The 19,853-nt window shown below is 45.3% G+C and overlaps 1 protein-coding gene across 7 annotated transcripts in view; it reads right to left on the reverse strand.

The window, feature by feature from the left end:
- espn (espin) overlaps nucleotides 1-19,853 on the reverse strand; it is a 48,366-nt gene that overhangs the window by 11,659 nt on the left and 16,854 nt on the right. For 3 of the 7 annotated variants that reach the window (XM_031566233.1, XM_031566232.2, XM_031566230.2), the window contains exons 6-11: nucleotides 16,929-17,160; nucleotides 15,175-15,446; nucleotides 8,149-8,307; nucleotides 5,719-5,941; nucleotides 3,701-3,781; nucleotides 777-922 (exon numbers count right to left, since the gene is read on the reverse strand). In XM_031566233.1, coding sequence (XP_031422093.1) covers nucleotides 777-922; nucleotides 3,701-3,781; nucleotides 5,719-5,941; nucleotides 8,149-8,307; nucleotides 15,175-15,446; nucleotides 16,929-17,160 — 1,113 coding nt within the window. The remainder of the gene's footprint in view (nucleotides 1-776; nucleotides 923-3,700; nucleotides 3,782-5,718; nucleotides 5,942-8,148; nucleotides 8,308-15,174; nucleotides 15,447-16,928; nucleotides 17,161-19,853) is intronic. The other 4 variants (XM_031566234.1, XM_031566235.2, XM_042707634.1 and 1 more) reach the window with 2 other exon arrangements.

Genomic DNA, 19,853 nt, shown 5'->3' on the forward strand with positions numbered 1-19,853 from the left:
CTGGGTTTATGTGCACATGCTTACTGCAGGAACTGAGTTCCAATTCAGCTTAAAATTGTATTATGAGTTAAGTTCTACAATCTGCGCTGTATTTACAGATCTTAATGTTCCTACAAAAGGTCTGAAGGATGGAGTGGAATGAATCATCAACACAATAGAAAAACAGTAATAAAATCTATCACTGTTGCCATGACAAAAATGAAGTAAGGACAGAAATCCTGGGCTTAGGTGACGTAGTGTTTTAAGAATCATCATAAGCTCTTGAGGGTCTGGGTCTGACTGGGCTCTTACAGCGTCACATAACTTTGCAGTAAGTACTGATGACTTAATGCTCACCTGCTATGCCAGTATCTAAGGAAGTGAACCTGGTCGTCAAGACAAGCAAACAGCAGTCAGCTGCTCTGTTCTAAACAAACCCACTCTGCTGAGGTCACTGTGCCCCGCCCATCCATCATCATTCTGCGTGCTCACAGCTCCACACTGTTCAAATACCGCTAGCAGCCACGCTACGCATATTTACACAGTCGTACTTCCATCCAATCCATCAGTGTCATCTGTACCCTCAATCCTCCCATCCATTCCATTCAGCCATTCAACTGAACAGTTAATGTACATGCATTAGCTCATAGCTCTGTCCATTTTCCGCCTCATTTAGAATTGACCATCATTCACTTTCAACCTGTTAATCCACCCTTTCTACCCTATCTTATAGTATTGAGTGTGTGTGTGTGTGTGTGTGTGTGTGTGTGTGTGTGTGTGTGTGTGGTTGGACCTACATTTGGGCCAGTCGGGCCACTGTTGGAGAAGACGGTGGTGTATCCTTTGGTCTGGGGCGTTGGCTTCAGGTTCTTCCCTGCTTTAATTTCAGCCAGCAGCTCTGAATTGTCACCAGTGGGGGACATCATGTTGAAGGATTTCGAACCTGAGACAAAAGATGGAGGGGAAAGTGAGCCCGAGAGTGAGAGAGAGAGTGAGAGAGAGGGAGAGAGAGAGAGAGAGCGAGCGAAAGAGAGCGCCCGGCCTGCTGAATGACAGCGGCAGACAGAAAGAAGCGCCGTGTGGTTAAATATTTCATCTGCCCGGCACAGAGTGCTGGGGGACAGGCAGAGAGCACCAAACAAGTGGCACAATGGTGCACATACACACTCACAGCCACATCTAATGACTGGTATCTGTTACCAGGGCAGGAGAGGAGCACCAGAATATATAATCCCTTCCAAAGTTAACCTGGAGGTGAAGTCCATATTGTTCATATTGTACTCCACACATTCTTTTCTGATACACATACAATGCAAACTAACAGAGACAAAACATCATTCAATCTATTTTCGGTTGAATTTCAGCTGAATTTGAGGGGGATGCAGTGATGCGGAAGTCTGTGGCTATGATTATCCATTTTAAAAATATAATCGCATTGGAGTTTTCTAGAATGAGCTGTTATAAAGGACACTGCCACACGCTTGCAAAACATAATCTGCTTAAATGCAACAGTACACTGAAATCTGGCTTTATTTTGTGTTAATTTATAATTCTCAAAACAAAAGGCACTTTTGTTTCACAGTTCAGCACACCAGGAAAACAGAACAAAGCTAACTGTTCATATAGACATTCTGAACTATATACGTAATGCTTTACTTCAGACTTATTGTTCAATAACATGGAATACATACTTCAACACCACAAAACTCCCTCATCAGGAAAGGCCGGATGCAACCTTGTCAGATATATTCCGTCAAATTGTAACAATTAATAATAACACTCCAAAACAACACAAAGAGAATAAGCTGGAGTAGACACAGTCACAAACAAATGCATACACCGACAGTAAAGTAGGTCATACACCTACATGATGGGAGAAAACCGGTGCTATCCGAATAATTATAATCAATTAGCAACTGAACAAACAGCTAAAACAGTCCTAGGCACTGCATCTCTCTGCATTCCCTTTCTGTGTCGCATTGACTGACTTCCTCCATTTCAAACAGGTACGTTTCGGTTCAAGTTGAGAACAGAGATAGATACATCACCTGTTGCTGTTACTGGAAAGCTCCTGTTTAAAAAAAAAAAAAAAAAAAAAACCTTTTGCACACACAACGCTCTATCGACGCGTCCTTCCTGCCTTCATACCTGAGGGAGAAATCTTCTTAGCGCTAGGCAATGGCACCACACGGACTGCTTCACTGCCTGCCCTCTCTCACTCCCTCTCTCTTTCCCTCACGCCCTCTCCTTCTCTTTCCCTCTCCCTCCCTCTCTCTCACCCAGTCACTCACATCTATGGGCTGTGTGGAAAGAAAATGAGTGTAACTCTTAAGGGCCCAGTGCTGTCGGGGAAATCTAAAGGAATCAGCCATAATTGGCAGTGACAGAGAGCGTCTGCCAAATTGGGAATGGATTTAAGTCCAGGCTTTCACCCCCCTCTCAGTTCTCTCTCTCTCTCTATCTCTCTCTCTCTCTCTCTCTCACACACACACACACACACACACACACACACACACACACACACACAAAGAGGACAGTGCCACAGTTCGCTCTGGGATTAAGAGAGAGTTCACACACACAGAGACATATACACACTCACACACACACATGCACACACACACACACACACACACAAAGCAAACAAGCAGTAAACAATGTGGCCAAACACACCCACACAAACGCCAACCATCTAGATGGCTGCCAGGCTGGGGCCCACTAACTTTACGTAAACTCTGAGTCTGATGAAGTCATATTTTAGTCATGTTTTATCAGGCAAACATTTAGACTTCTGTCAACATCCACAAAGCATTTCATGTGGAACACACATAGGAAATTGCTCTACAGGTTGGGGTCAGTTTGGTTTTTCAACTATTCAGTGTAGGAATCAACTTAGTCGTCTGAAAAAGTACTTGTGCAAGGGAAGATGGCACTTGATATTTTGTATTCTTAGTTCTGTCCGTAAAAAAAAAAAAAACTGAATCAATCAGTAAAACAATCATCGTCATCATCACCATCGTTATCGTCGTCACCCATGGTTTATCTATATCAACATTTACTCTAACCTCCATCTTATCATCTGCCTTCACCAATCTAGACCTATCCTACCGTCAGGGTTTAGCTGCTGGCTGATCCTCATGGTCAGCCTTGGGTCGACGCCGGAGGCCGTAATGGGTGAATCGGAGCAGAGTGAGGCCCTCGGGAACAGCGGCATGGTCCTCGGTACAGATGTGCCAGTGCCTGGGCTGCACTGCCAAGAGGCCAGCTTTAAGGCGTGGGCGTGGGCCAGGGCCAGAGAGGACAGCCGTGCCAGGTGGCAGAGGGAGGAGCACCTCACCCAGGTGAACACCGCCCAGCTGCACAGGCCAGTGGGTGACGAACCAAAAGGCTCACAACTGTAACAGTCACCTTATTTGTGCTGTTCAAGGCTGGTCTCTTTCTAGGTCCTTCTAACTCCACCTCCATCTTTAGTTTTAGTTTTCTTTCTCAGTCAACATCAACAACGATTCAGAACACTGATCCCACGGAGATATTCTCCCGAAGAGAAATAAATAAACTGTTGTCAGCCATCTGCTTCACTTCCCTTGAGAAGCCATAGTGGTCCTCTATTACTGCTGAACTACTGAGGATATGAGGTGAGAGTGCTGCGTGGTATGGAAAAGTGGGGGATTCCCCCTGCCCTCAACACCCAGTGGAGGTAGGGGGGGGGGGGGTGGATACTCACTCTTCATCTGTCTGAGGGACTCCGGAGCAGCTGTGGTGGACTGGGTATGGGGAGACAGGTGAGCAGAGGACACGTCCCCTCCTTCAGGACAGGCGGAGGACAAGGACACATATAAAAACAAGAAGAGGGGAAAAGAAAAAAAAAGAGAGGAGAGAAGGAGAGAAGAGAACGTAACAGGAGAAGAGAGATGGAAGAGATCGAAGAGGAGATATGACAAGACAAGAGAAGAGCCCAGAAGCAAAGAGAGTGAGAGTGAAGAGCATAAGGAGGTAAGGAGAGTGACAGAGGAGGGTGGACACAGCATGATAGAGGGAGAGAAGAGAATTAAAGAGGAGAGGAAAGATGGCACAGGAAAGGAAAACATCAGAGAAAGAGAAGGAACAATGAAAGGGAAAACAGAACAAAATGGGGAGGGGGAGAAATAAAGAAAAATAGAGATAAAGGTAGAGAGAGAGAGATAGAGAAAGAGAGAGAGAGAGAGAGATAGAGAGAGAGAGAGGACAAATAAAGGAGGAGGTGAAGAGGTGGAATGTAAACAGACAGACAGGTGTTCCGCGTCCACACAGACAGAGGAAGAGAGCGTGGAGGGGATGACAGGAGGATGAAAAGGGAGAAAAGGGTTGTTCCACAGAGAAAAGGAAAGAACAGAAGAGAGAAGGGAAGAGAACAGAATGGAACAGCATGCTAGTTAGTGAATGACACCACATCCGCCCCATTCAAACAATGCACATGCTGGACAAGGTAAATATGATGGGTTTGGACAAAGCACACTGACTGAGATACTGTTGATATTGGGCTACAGAGCAAACAGCATTCTAAGGCTGCAAATTCAATAACTGATCTCTAAAAAAATACTCAACAGATACAAGTACACACACACGTTCACACATACATTCACTCACACACGCACACACATACACACACACACACATGCACGCACGCACGCACACACACAAACACAAGAACTCAAGTACTTTAGTATCATGAAACACTGTAGAAATCGTATCACAACGAGCTCTATCAATGCAGTTTAGTTTGGTTATGCAGCAGTTCACATATTGTGACATGTATCAGCATCATGTTCATCAGAGCTTCAATACAGCGACCAGCTGAACAGCAAGAAACCAGTCTGGTTCTGACACTGTACAGACATTTAGTCACCTATTTACATCGCCGCAATAACACACATATCTGAACGTATACGAATAAGACTGTACTTTGCATGTTTTGAGTGTGGGTAGGGTTTTTGAGGAAGTGGCCCAATTAAGCAAATGGCAGGACGAACCCTAAACCCGCACAGGAGGTAACGGTAGCCCCCCGGGGTATAAATTTTGGACGAGGGTGGCCAGACTCAGCTCATGTTTACCCCGTTCTGCCGGCTGGCGCGGCCGGTTAACGTCAAAGATTCAAGCAGTCTGCGCACCCTCGCAGACTCAGCCACAGGGCTGCCACGCTCCTGACACACTCACTCAGCCGTCTCTCTCTAACCCAGCTGGATCAACCAGCACGCCTACAAACCACTCTGGAGCTACAACCTGTTCAGTGTTATTTTATGAAGCTGTATAATGTAAAAAAAATATATATATGTGTATTATATGTATATGTAAGTATATATTAGTTTGTATACATTTGTATGTATGTTTAAAAATCAGTCAGGCTTTTCATAGGCTATGGCAGGTGACTTTAGGCACTGTGGCTTTAAAAGACAGTAAACTACGTCTACACACTTTTGGGCTAGACACAGGTGTGAGACCTGGCAGATCCTTCTACCTACATTGAACACACACACACTCAAACACATCCACACAGCCATTTCAGCCTCTGCTGAAGCGGGGAGCATCTGAACTACTGAACAACTCCAACATGTGCTGAGTGTCACTATATATGGGAGAAAAAGAGACTGACAGAGGATGACAGAAAAAAAAGTGATATAGAATTGGAAGGGAAAGAACAGAAAAAGAAAAGAAAAAGGAAGAACAACACAGTTGAAAACAGTTTTTCCAGTTAGCATCACTCACTTCCAGAGGAGGAGGAGGAACGGCGCTGGGTTGAGGTGGAGCCTGATGCGGAGTACTGAGGTGGCATGGCCGTCTCGGAGGGCAGGGGTGGTGGGGGTGGTGGAGGAGGGGTCGGGTTGCTAGGAGGTAGGGGGGGAGGAGGGGGAGGCAGGGGAAGTTCCTCCGCAGAACCGTTCTCTGGGCTTGGGCTGTTCTCTGTCGGCTCCTCCAACAGCACGGAACCCTGTTTAACAAGGTCACATAAATAATTATACAATTATACAATTAATGCAAATTCACATGGATATTAACAACTGACATGATTATACACAGAAGTGAGTGTTTTTACAGTATTTTCATATCCTACGCAAGTTCTAAAATATCTTCCTCTAACCACACGTTGTTATCTTAACTGCACTGTTTTGTCACTCTGTTGTTTACCTTGTATGTCTGTCTGGTTTTTACGATTTGTTTTCTTAACTGCACTGTTTTGTCAAACTGTTGCTTATCTTTTTTTATTATTATTATTTCTTTTAATTATATAATTTTGTATTATTATTTCTTTCTTTTATTTCCGTATCTCTCTGTCATGCCCTGCCAAGGGACAACGGATTAGCTAACCTAGCTAATTCCGGTGCATTTACATTTTTCTTGGGAAATGTTTATCAATGTACACTGTCCCTTTTCAAATAAACACATAGTGCTGTCTGTTTTTTGCTGACGGATTCTTCCTCTCGCGTGGGCAGGTGACAAGTTTGACTTTCAAATTCCAGCACTCTTCCCAGGCACGATCCTCCGTCTGTCACGGACGTCTGCTTTGAATTGAACTGCCAACCCCCACCCGTGGTTCTGCTCACCCCACTAATAAGCCCCACTCTGACCCCAACTTTCCCCAAAACGCACATATTGACTCAGGGCAGTCTTTAACAGCCTCTCCAGGGATTACTGGATAATTGAATATGATCTGTGTGTGTGTGTGGGGAAGGGGGGTTCGGGGGGGTGAGTGGGTGGGTTCACTGGCATGAGCGGGACATCTGCCACTCCTCCCGGAATTGTCTCATCAACTGGCATCTCCAGTCTATCATTCCCATCTGTAGCCTGTCACAACTGACACTAATCTAATAGCCCGTGACCTCCGAGCCCCCACCCTTTGCCGGCACGTGCCACTACCCCACTCCAGCTGGTGGGGGCGTGGGCACTCACCCCCCCACCCCACCCCAAGCCCCAGCACACTCCTGGGAGTTGTTATTAGCCTTGCTCAGGCTTCACGCCCATCTGCCTCTGCGGGGACCCGGGCACACCCCACTGGGAGCCTAATTAGGCTCAGTGGGGATTAGACCGACCCTGTGGTGGGGCATCGGACAACACCCAGCTCCTCATCCTCCTCCTCCTCCTCCCACTGTTTCCCCCGGGGGGGACCCACCACTGACGCGTGCGCGCTATTTGGGATGAGTCCGAGAGGCTCAGCAGAAGCCGGCCGGCTTCAGGAGTGTCTGTCGCGCTGAGCCCGACGTGGCCGCGCTGGCGTGACCTTGGGCCCGCTGGATGTCACTCTGCACCACCCCAGCGCAGAAGGAAATCCAGCAGAAAGAAAGCGTGTTAGTCCGCTGTGTGGGGTACTACGGTCCTCCGCACCGGGTTCAGGTTGGTGCAGCGTTCGTCTTAAAAGTGGCTGAGAGCGAGTAAACTGAGTTTACACAGTAGGGTGTGGGTGAGATCCTGATGGAAATAAGGGCGTTGGCAGGGCTGAGCCACAGAAACAAAGGCCAACGGCTTTACTGTACAGTCTTACATAACAACCGGGAAAGCACAGGTGAACACTCCAGCACTGTGTATCTGTTCACTTCTGCACTATGTAATGGAGATGTGTGAGATTGTTTGAGTACAAGGAAGTATTGTCAATAAACCCATAAGTTAGTTATTTGTATCTATTTATTAGGGTCTTCAACAAGAATAGAAAGACCTTCTTTGGAATAAAAAAGTTATCATTAAATAAATTAAGATGAAATTACTTTTGTGTCAGTGTGTGGTTTGTGCATACCATTCCTATCATAATTTGCTAGGTCTGCTTCTTTACAAGTGATATGCAGTGTGTGTGCATGTGTGCGTGTCTGTGACTCTGTGTGTGTGTGTTATAATAGCAAACTAGTATACCTTGTGAAATTATTTATTCTGCTGTGGCAGAATTCCCAGCATCCCACAGCTAATCTGTTTTCATGTTGATAATTTGGTGTCAGATTTCCTTTCCGACACATTGGATCAGATATGAACCATGACTTGAATAAGCACTGCTTGATTTCCATGTGTGTGTGTGTGTGTGTGTGTGTGTGTGTGTGTGTGTGTGTGTGTGTGTGTGTGTGTGTGTGTGTGTGTGTGTGTGTGGTAGATGTCCAGGGTTTCTCTCCCATTTTCCATCACTGCCAGTGTCTCTAAGGGAGAGCCATTGTTTACCTCCTCGTTAGGGGCCATGCTCCTGGTTCCGCGGGGTTCTGCCGTGTCACTGCCCAGAGCCTTGTAGTAGTCCCCAGTGCTGGGCTGCTTGTTGAAGCTCCTGGACTTCCTGTTGGAGTCAACCCTCCTCAACCGGTCCGGGTTTTCGCCTGCTTCCAGCTGCAGGGGAAAGGTGGAGGAACGGTGAATTTGGTTAGGTCACTTTCCCAATGTTTGTGGTCGGCTTGACCTGAGAGGACCTTCTGTAGGTGGATTTATTAGAAACAACTCTTGATCCGACTTCAGACATTCGAATCAAAAGGGGATTAACACATTCCAACAGTTTTACTTTCCAGAAAGTCTATGCAGGAAACAAGACACTGTTTATAAATACCCATTACATCCACTAGCAAGACTAATTCTGTAATATCCAGTATAAATACACTCAGCCGGAGGTGAGCGATGCATGCTTATGACAACTTTAACAATGCCATAAGTTTATGCAAACAGCCAGGCGACAGAGTTGTGTAAGCCCTGTCTCAGCTCCTTATGGGGATTTTCATGACTGGTCCCATGTGACCGAAGGAACGTTTGCCCAAAGCCAGGAGAAAACAAAAATACTTTTTACTGGGGCTAAACCTGTTACAATAGGCAAAACCCAACGTCACGTGCACTAGGAAGGTCATCTTTCTCAGGCGGGGGTGGGGGATTACTCTGTACAGGCCTTTTTCTGTATATACTCCTGTATAGGCCATGAGTGTTTGTGCCTGAAAGCATACAGTCTTCCTATATTTGCATAGGTTGGCGTTGGCCCATGTGTGTGCATGTGTAGTGTGTGTGTGTGTGTGTGTGTGTGTGTGTGTGTGTGTGTGTGTGTGTGTTTGTGTGTGTGTGTGTGTAGACTCCTTCTCAGTTTCAACCACCACCATAGCCGGTGTGAGACCCTGGAGGGCGGTGACCCCAGGTCAGACCTCAGGTGTGACCCTCTCCGCTGAGGCCATATGTAAAATGGACTGTGTACTCGCGGTCCGCAGCTCTCTTCTGGGCCGTGGGAAATGAGAGGAGAGAGTGTTTGAGCGGAGATGTAGGAAGAATGTCATACTGCAGGAAGATATGGTGGATATGGTTTCTTTGCCAAAGGTTAATGGACATTTTAAAATGCCATCTCACTTAGACAATTCATGTTGTGTTTGAGTTGCATTTTTACATTTGTGCAGGACCAGAATTAAAAAATATATATTTAAAAATCTATTTAAATCACTACAGTCATCACTTTGAAATAGTTTTGTATCAGGGAAATGTCTAGTATGGCATGAGGTTTAATTCTAAATGCCAGTGCAGAGACTAAAGACATGGCTGGATTCAATTCCTCTAACTTCCTCTCCACCTCACACTCGTATGGAGTCTTCTATTTGTGTATTTGTTAAATTGCTGTTTTTCCTGCTGTTTTCACTAATGCAAATTAATTTGCATTGACACACAGCCTTTTGAAATCATGTGCCAGTCCTCACCAAACGTTCTTCTTCTCACACTCTTTCAGAAAGAAAATAGAATGATGTTCAGTATGTTATAGGCTTATACACCTTATTGTGTTAATAATATAGGATAATACTAATGTCATCACGTAAGGAAGACTAAGAATAATACTGTAGATACTAACATATGTGGTCAGAGCCGTTAGGTGGGTTGTTACACCATTCCGTAGTGGAAAGCAATGATCTTAGTAATGAAAAATTACAACCAACAAAGAATGGGCATCCACATCTGTACAACCAAGGATCATTCACAAACCATTTCATTCATCTCAATCAGATATGGCATGCTGAATCCATATCAAGGATCCTGATTTTATCAATGGGATTGCATTTTGGAGAGGGGGGGCTTAAAACATTTCAATGGTGGTTTCAATTTCAGTCTTAAAGTCAGCCATATTGTTCGTGGTCCCGAAGGACAGCACAATAGCAACAGCCACCGCAGATGAATATCCTCTTCTGAAGTGTGGGCCCCCGGGGGCCATTGTCCTCCCATGGAGCCATTGTTGAGTCATTGTTCCCATCAAAGGCCTGCTTCCCAAAGGACATGTAATATGAGAAAAGGGAGGGGCAGGCGTTTTGATTGCCACTCTCCAGGGAGACGGCTGTCTGAACGCCCTCCCTGTCTGACCTCCTTACGCGGCAGCTGCACGACCATCTCCCACTGTCCAAGGCCTCTATATAACATTACTAGTGCCTTCCAAAGGTCTCACCATCTTTTGAATCCCCAGCATCACAGTATCGTCACCTTACTCATCTTCAGGAACACTTTCAACAAACCAGCCTTCTGTGCCTATAACTGTCAACATAGCGAGGTGTCTTTTGCTTGGAAAACGTTAACATCAAGCGTGATAGCGATGAGGCTATCCGGCAAACAGGTTCAACTACTCGCAGAATTCAGAAAGGAAATACATAAAATGAATCCAAATGAAGACAGCTGTCAGACAGAAAGAACAGGCTGTACCAGCACAACATGCCTCCACAAAGACACTTCAAAGACACTCCGGAGTAGAAACTCAAACAGCAATTGGAACCACAAATCCACAAACAGAACTAGAACTAGAAGGCTGAAACTTCCAAATACCCTGATTACAAAATCATTTTAGTTCCCTCCCCTATACTTAAGAACCCTTTCCCTCTTAAATAAATAAATAAATAAATAAATAAAGATCCCCTCCACAAGTGGCATACCATCAGATTCCTCTCTTACCCTCTCAGATGATGGGGCCACAGTGATGCCTCCTCCAGCTGCAAAAGCCTAGAGGTGCAGCTCAGCCTAGCTCCCCTCAACTCAACACAGACCAGCACAGACCCGGCACGGCACAGCACAGCAGAGTACGGCACAGCACAGATGTCACCAGATCCCAGCGCCTCTCGGCATGTGTCACTCTACCTGCCCTCTCCCTTTACCCAGCAACCCTCATCAATAAAACACCTACCGCTTCTCCACCGCGGTGACATCACCCCTCGGCCCCCGACCAACCAGAGCGCAGGGAGCCACGGAGGCCCTCTTATGCAAAGCGGAGCCACGGGAGAGGCGGGCGCATGGCTGTGGCTGCTAGGGATCGGGTGGCAACGGCTCGCAGATTACTTTTGGTTTTACGAGTGGTGGGGGGATTGTGATTACTTCTAGCCGTGGTGCAGGAGAGAGGGGTGGGGTGGGGTGGGGGGGATATGCTTGTGAGCGCCATTGCTAACATTTCATCATGGGGCGGATGATAAGATTACTGTCTGTACGTGGAGATGAGAATGATAGACTCCCGTGAGTGTGTGGTGTGATGAACTGATAGGAGAGTTCTAGGAGGGCTTTGAATGCCTGAGTGGCCCATTCGATGAGTCAAGTCGCCTGCCGAAACATGCAAAATGCATTGTGTGTCCGGGTCACAGGTGTGCTATCGGATACAGAGCAGATCGCTGTCCATAAAGCCTCCATTCATAACATGAAAATGTAGTAAAAAAAAGAACGAAACAGCAGGTGTCATCTCGGTATGTTTGTTTTGTGACCATAGTGTGTATGTGTACTTTAAAATGAAAGGGACAGTGATGTTCAAACCCTGATGATGGGGCTAAACTGATACAAAGTCAAAGTGGAGGCACGGATCACAGTGCTTGGCCTGGGTGTGTGGTTACCTTGGTGCTAGTGTTTCTATGGCGTCCGGGGGCAGATTGTTTTCCCCAGGTGTGCTGGATCTTTGTTCAGGTGCTTTCTCCTCTCCCCCCATCCCCCCATTCAACACAATTACAGAGGATCTGTGTGTGTGCCCCTGGGGGCAAGCCAGTGCTTTCACTGTTAATGAAAGCCAATCATCCCATCACACACACACACACACACACACACACACACACACACACACACACACACACACAAACACACACACACACACCTGAGACTAAGCTGGTGAGAAGGATCATTAAAACCCCTCCACATGCTACTCTGACACTCTCACTGCCATCTCACCCCCTCTCTCTTTTTCTCCTCTCTCTTTCTCTCTGTCCTGACACTCTCCCTTTTCTAGCCAGTGGCAGTCACACAGACAGGAAGTAGGGTTCGGTGTTGACTTCCTAGAACAAGTTTTTGGGAAATTACAATGTGGGGTCACAGCAGTGAGACTGAAGATTCAGATAAGTCCTTGTACTAGTACTCTTATCTATTTTTCCCCAAATTGTCTTTCCACTTCTCAGTGAGGTGCGCGTGTTCACTCAATAACTTACAGCACCCTGAAACTGTCATCAGAAAAGAAATACATCGCCTCTAAAGGTGCAAGAGTCTAATTCAAGAAATGCAACACACACAATCAACACACCAACAACACACACCAACAACATGCACAGACAACACGCACAGACAACACACACAAACAGCACATGCAGACAGAATTGTCTTGCATTACACTCAAAAAAGGATTAGCCACCTAATAGCCGAATCAGACTAAATCAAAGAAAAACATTGTTCTGCCAAGTTACAACATGATCGCTTGCTGTGGTCACACACTGAGAAGATATTGCACAGGTATCCTTTGGCTCAAGTGAACAACAACCAGTCCACTGTACTGCTAACTGAAGTAAAAGTAAATGTCCCTAAACAACTGAATCTGAATCTCCACTATATCAACACAGTGATGTTGCTCCTGACAGAACAAGCCCCTGAAATGTTTGCAGCAAACCACAGCTTAATTAGTGAAATTAACATTGAGCCCATCAGATGGGCCGCTGCCATAATGAGGATCCTCATTAAGGCGCAGCGAGCACAAAAACAACATTGTGTGTGTGTGGAGCTGGGGGCCGGGGTTATTGTTACTCTCTGTCGCTCATTAGGACGCTGAAGCTCAGGTCCCATCCCCATCCAGTCCCCTCCCCAACACTCTCCCCCAATTGCCCTGGCCAGTGCAGCGGCCTCCATTTTTACTGAGGACGCTGCGTGCCATTTTGCCTCATTAACCCCGCCACCACCTCCCGGAAAGTTCTTTTAGCTTCCAATGACTGTCCTGGCCGCAGATATGCACCCAAACAGAGAAGAGGCACTAGGGGTGAGGGTGGTTGGCTACTGCTAGCACTAGACATGAACAAAATGGTTCCGGGTTCGTCTGTCAACCAAAGTAGAGCGGGTTAAATCATTTTAGCATTTCATTCATGGCTCACAGGTACACTGTGCCTATGTTTACAGTTGTGTTTCATGTCACAGCCTGATTTTCACGTTGACGGCATAGCCTCCAGAACACCTACACGGGTACTGTGGAGGGCTGGACACCTGGTTTTCTTCATGTCAGATCAATTACGTTTAATTAGACTGCCAGCCAAGCAGCAAATGTCTTTGAGTTCCTTGGTCCCATGAGAATTATTTGATACAACTAAGTGTAATTTGAGCGTACTGAACCTTGGGAGAAACAAAATATATACTACATGCATGAGAGGCTGTGTTTAATTCCATTATCTGCAAAACATGCCAAGTCTATTTGGTTTGTTTTTCAACCATCAGTCATGAAATAGATTACTCAGTTTCATGAACATGTAATCATCACATCAATAAACTCTGTGACCACCCATCATTCCTCAAACTACTCCCACACTATATCTCATTTGTCTAGTATCCCATGTTTTCTAAAGCACAACAGACAGGAGTTAAGATAATACTGAACTCCTTTTCTCATTTATATTGAATGATGTTGCAACAATTATATTCAATTTTATTCATTTAAATAGCATCATTAACTATTCTCAAGGCTCTTTACAGAGCCCAAGGTCTGAACCCTCTACAGCAAGCACGTAGGCCACCAATTCAAACAAGACCTCAACATGGATGTATGGGCCTGTTTCAGCACTGTTTTTACCCTTTCCCAGCCCCTGGGTGTCCCCCTGCTACCCCATGAACTGTCATTCACGGGTTGGTTCCGTGCGACCGCGCGCACATAATCGCTAGTTTCACCAGCTTACTCTAAAGGTAGGGGTCAGTGGGGCCCACAGGCCCACCCATGACTGTGACCCAGTCAGCTGTCACCGCTGATCACATCCAACTGGTCCACCCATGACTGTGTCCCTGTTAGCTGTCACCGCCGATGAGAGATAAAGTAGACCGTGTGTGTGAAAGGGACACAGGACCAGGATCCAAGAGGTGATAGAGGTTAATGGGCTGATGCTGGTGAAGGAGATGTCAGAAGTAGACTAGCTACAGGAAGCTCCCAGGAGGTTAAAGAAGGACTCGTGGCTGAAATTAGTTCAGCAAGGCAATACATGAGGTTGCACCAATCATCTTAGTTATAAAACGCCATAAGCACCTTGATGTTGCATTCTTGTGTGTGTGGCCAGATTGGTTATAAGAAGTTCGAGTTAATCAGGGCATGTGCGCTAGGAAGGCTACTGATCTTCTGTCATGTATTGACATGATCAATGTGATATGTTCCACAAGCATGGTCTGTATGCCTATAAATACAAAATGAACACGCACATACATAATCAGCTCATGCATATGAGGGCAGGGTGGTGTGTATTCCTAGAACATAAAACAGTCCATTTTGAAGAGAAATCGCATTTGGTTAAAAGCCTCCAATCAGTTATCTATCAAAGCCCACTACATCATTTGAAAGCTGGTAGGCCTACATCAATCAATTCAGTCACTAGTTCATCGGTCAATTCAGTCATCCACTTATGTGATGGGGTGAATCCCTTTTCACACCTATGTTGTCAAAAGATCTACTTCAGGAAAATCCTCATGAGTTGAGCACCACTCTCAGCCTGAATGGAAAGTGTGGCACACAAAACATATGAGGCTCTACAGCAAATCAGATAGCCAGATGTCAGATGGCATTGTGTGGCATACCATGGATTAAATGAAGAATGGGATATAGAATGGCAGGGTTTTGTTTGGAGTAGGAAAACACAGTGCATATGAGTTTGCTGACTATCTGATTTTCACTGGGCTCTGTAAAGCACCTTGAGACAATTCTATTGTTTTGGTGCTGTATAAATAAAATCGAATTGAATTGAATTGCTGTAATGCCGTTTGAGTTGCACAGCGCACCTGTTTCTTGGAGCCGTCACTCTCCACGTGGCGGAGGTTGCTCTTCACCTTCAGGTACATCTCAGCGGAGGGCTCCTCCGGGTGTGCGGGGGCTGGGTAAGTAGGGGGTGGCGGAGGCCGCGCACACGGAGGAGGGGGTGGGGGAGGCGGAAAGGCTGGCGGCGGAGGAAGCGGCTCACTCACTCTTCCACCGTCCTTCTGTGTGCCCGAGGTGCCGGGGTCCAGCATGTCCATGTAGGTCTGCATGTCTGTGATGGCCGACTCAGATGGACCTGGAGGAGACAAGCAAGGTGCTGTGATGCACAGGGCTACTGTTGTGAAATGTGGTTCAGCATGGTTCAGTTACAGGTGTTATAGTTATGGTAACAAACTCCTCCATCACTCTTCCTGCAACTCTACCCAACTCTTCTGCAATGTCATGCACTTTGCACGTCCTATGAAATGAAATGTTCATGTTAATGCCACTCGGGATTCAAAATGTTTTCCTTGATCTACTATTTGATGGCATTGTCCTTTACCAGAAAGAAAGATTTGACAAATAACTAAATGTAAATGTAGTGACACTATTTTTAATTAATGCAGTTTGTATTGAACTTAGTTCATTGTTTAGTAATTCGCTTTAGAGAGCCCGGTAACAAAACTCTATGACCACATGAAAAATAAAAATGTCACATACAGTTCAGTGCTCTCACCACTAGAGCCCAGGTGATTTGTGCTACAGTATGGCTCCCCCTCCCAACAGTAACTTTCCACTGAAACATGAATTGTATTACCACTGAATAGAATAAAGGTGTGTGAGACATCAGTTCGGGGTCTCAGTTCTCAGTTCTCAAGAACGAGCTGACACCCTGCTTGCAAGTGGAATAAATATCAGAAAATTATTTGCTGCTGTGTGCTCTGTTCTTCTGTAAGATAGAAGTTAGATGGAATAAGAGAATATCCACGACAGATATATTTGGAGTGGATCGATTTTAATGCCAAACACAGAGTTGTGGATGACAACATTATCTGTTCCCTTCTCTGTGTGAAATTGCTGGTGGATTCCTGCACTTCAGAGTATCACCACTAGAGGCCAGTGCTGCCGTGGTGACCCACTGGAGCCTCTGACAGTGCCTTAGAGAAAGTTACACCAAATCCCTTCCACCCCACCGAGCAGCAGCTTTCCCACCATTGTTCTGGTAATAACACACACACACGGTGCATTAACCCACCAAAGACAGCATGACTGTAGACAAAAATACAAGCATGCTCTTCAAAACAAATTCAAAACTACACACACAAGGAAACAGTGCAAGAGATGGATAATTTGCATGTAATGGTCATATTTGGCAGTGGGAAAAACAATCTGTTTATATGCAAAGTGTGCAGACACATTGCAGTGTTCAGAATCTGACCAATGTCACACACAAACTGAGTTCTCTATCTGTGTGTGAGAGTGATTGTGAAGTGGGTGTGATGGTATTGTAAAAACAAAACAGGCTGGCATCAGATGACATCATGTGTGAGTGGAGAGACGACTGTTACATAAGTTCCCTTTACTTGCACTTACATTCATCTGTATATGGACCAATTAGTGACTTCTTTACAATGCTTTAGTCACATGCCCACCGCACAACGAACCAGACTTAACTGTGGATAGTCTGACATGCTCAATGATTTTACCTGAACAGAAACATGTATGTGTTTTTCTTATCACCATGAAGTTTGTCACATAAAAGCCCTTCTCAAGGGTGTCTTAGCCGTGCCAAGCTGACCTGCGTTGGGCCGTACGGGGGGCGAGGAGCTCCTCTTCTCCCCGGTGCTGGATTGACTGGAGTTGGCCGAGTCATAGTTGGACAGCGAGCTGGAGGGGGAGCCCAGGTCGAAGTGGGCCGCCGGGATCGAGGCAGAGATGGTGGCATTGGGGGAGGACAGGCCAGAGTCCGGATGCTGCTTATACTCCAGGTCGGCGGAAGGGTCCCTGGACAGCACGCGGTGCTCCACGCTCTGTGTCACACACAGGAGAGCAACACAGTCATTCATGTGTGTGTGTTTGTGTCTGTGTGTGTGTGTGTGTGTGTGTGTGTGTGTGTGTTTGTTTGTGTGTGTGTTAGAGTGTGTTTTTGTGTATTCAAAATAACAAATATTCATTGTCTGAGCCTCTTAAACACATTAAACAAAGGAAGAGGTAATTCAGGAAAAGGCAGACATTTCAGTGCAATGTTTAGCATGATGGAAAGCCTCTCAGGACACTGAAGTAAGCCAAGGTACAAAAATAGTCACCTGCTGTGAGCAGTGTCTCTCAGAAAGTTACAAGAAATTCATTTTCATTTCAGCCAAACCCAAGTGTTTTTAATGACACTTTAAAATCAGTCATAAAATAGACTGAAGAAAGATTTTCCCCAATACATATATGTAAAATGATCCCTGTACATTTGAATGGTATTACACTGAATTTCAGCTGTTAGGTATTTTGACTGGTTTACCATCACTAACGGATCAATCCTAGGCTGTGTCAGCTGGGGTCAGCGGTGGCCTCCAGGCCAGAGTTCATCTCAGCCCTGATTAAGATGAGCTCCAGTGCATTCAGGCCAGTTATAAATGTCTCCCATCTCTACTGAGAACTGCACTCTCACCAGGAACTGGGTCCTCTGCTGATAGAGTGTTCCTGTTATATTAGGCACCTGGTATATGTGACAGGGCCATGTGATGTCATATCTGCACTGATGATCCAGCTGGCCCGCATTGCCCGCAAGAGCAAAGGTTGACATTTACTAATGATCCCTCTGATTCAATCCAAAGATACGAGCAAGTAAGCACTCTTTCTGTATAGTGGTTATTCCTCTGTTTTTTAATATATGCTTGACATGTGATTCTGAAAATATGCCCCTAAACATCAATGCTCTGCACAGCAGTCCGGGGGTATAATGTAAAATGACCTGCAATGAGGCTAATGTTTGGAGTTCAAATCATGTGAAATTGTAGAAATGTGGAAAATGCCAAATATTTCAGCGCACAGACCACAGAATGTAGAAAAGATAAGGGACAAAAATCACTGAGAACACACAGCAGCTCCACACCTACCCAGTTCCATATCTTACAGGACTAAAGATATGTGAAAGCAGACATCTGGGGACAACACTGGGAAGGTCTGGCTGATGTGGGATAGTGAGATTTATTAGATAGTTCACTCAGTTTAAAATTTATGAACACCTCATAAGGATGGAACTCAAAGTAGAATTATTGATTCAAACGTGCAATTGTGAATGATGGTCCTGTCAAACTATGAACATGCCTTACGAGGAAGGTCGTTTCTGTGCGAGGCAAAGTTTGTCACAATCCACCAGCACCACTTTCAGCAAGATGCAGTGCTCTTTTCACAAAATGCCCAAAGTCATATGCAGCGCCACGGGACGCCCAACCTCCTTACACCCAATTCCCACTCACATCGAAAGCCGTTTATTTCATGCTAATTAACCGTGCTGGCCTCATGTAGGAATAAGAGCCTCCTCCCCCTTAATTCACTACATTAATATCACAGTAAATCCTTGCCCCATTGATGTACCATTATTTCTCTCTCAAGGATTGTTTAATGTCGATGTGAAACCATTATCTGCAAGTTGGTGTATCACATTAATAGTAGTAGGCTTTGCGTAAAAAATTATAGCCAAATGAAAATTACATCAAAAACTGGCACATATTGCTCAACAGAACCCCACAATTGATCCTTTCCAAATTATCTCTGTCTCTTTCTCTCTCTCCAGGCCTTTTTTGCAAGTTTAGCCTGATTAGTTAATAAATAGTACAGAGAAGGCTAGTTAATAATCAGTTGAACACTGATCTTGCTTTTGCAGTACTTGCAACAGGCCTTTGAGGGATCCTGTGGAACAGATGCAATCCATGTATTTCAATCAATATATCTCTATGAATCAATATATCTGTCTCCCACTCCTTTCCTCCTTTTTGTGTTTTCTCCACTTTGACATAGCTATCCAACTTCAAAAAACTGATTGCGTGGCAAGCTGAATAAATGGTAGCCCAGGCTACGTTTAATTTTGTAATGTATAATTATCAGAGACTGATGCTTCAGTGCAGTGCATTAAACATTATTTGGTTATCTGTCAGTAAACAAAAAAACTTCCAATATTGTGAAAAGTAGCCCAAAGCCTTTTCCCACCCAATCTGGCAACACTGCTTAGCAACTGCCAACTGTTGAGTTGCGGCTCCCTCAGCTCCCACAGAAGCAATTCAATGTGATTTACAGGAATAAAAGCACAAGCAACATCCAAAGAAACAATAAAGACAAAATGATTAAGAGTGAAAAACAATAAAAAATATATAATTAAAAGAATAGTAGAATAAAAACATAGTGGAAGTAGCCCTGACTGTGTGTTTTTTCCCTTTCGGAACACCACATAAGCCCAAGATGTTACTTCCCCATCGGGAAGGACTAGAGGTCAACTTCCAGAATTAAAGGTGCAGTGAGTAGTTTTTGGTGGCATCTGGTGGTGAGATGAATACCCTTCCCTTTACAAGCGTGTGCGAGTACCTACGGTGGCCGTCAAATGCCATAATGCCGAGTGCTAAAAGTTTGTCCATTCTGGACTACTGTAGAAACATGGTTCCCTATGTAGACATGAAGGGTTCATTCTAAGCTAACGAAGCACGGTTACAGGTAATTATACACCAATGAAAACATA

This window comes from Clupea harengus, chromosome 4 (assembly GCF_900700415.2).
Source record: "Clupea harengus chromosome 4, Ch_v2.0.2, whole genome shotgun sequence".
NCBI classification, from domain to species: Eukaryota; Metazoa; Chordata; class Actinopteri; order Clupeiformes; family Clupeidae; genus Clupea; species Clupea harengus.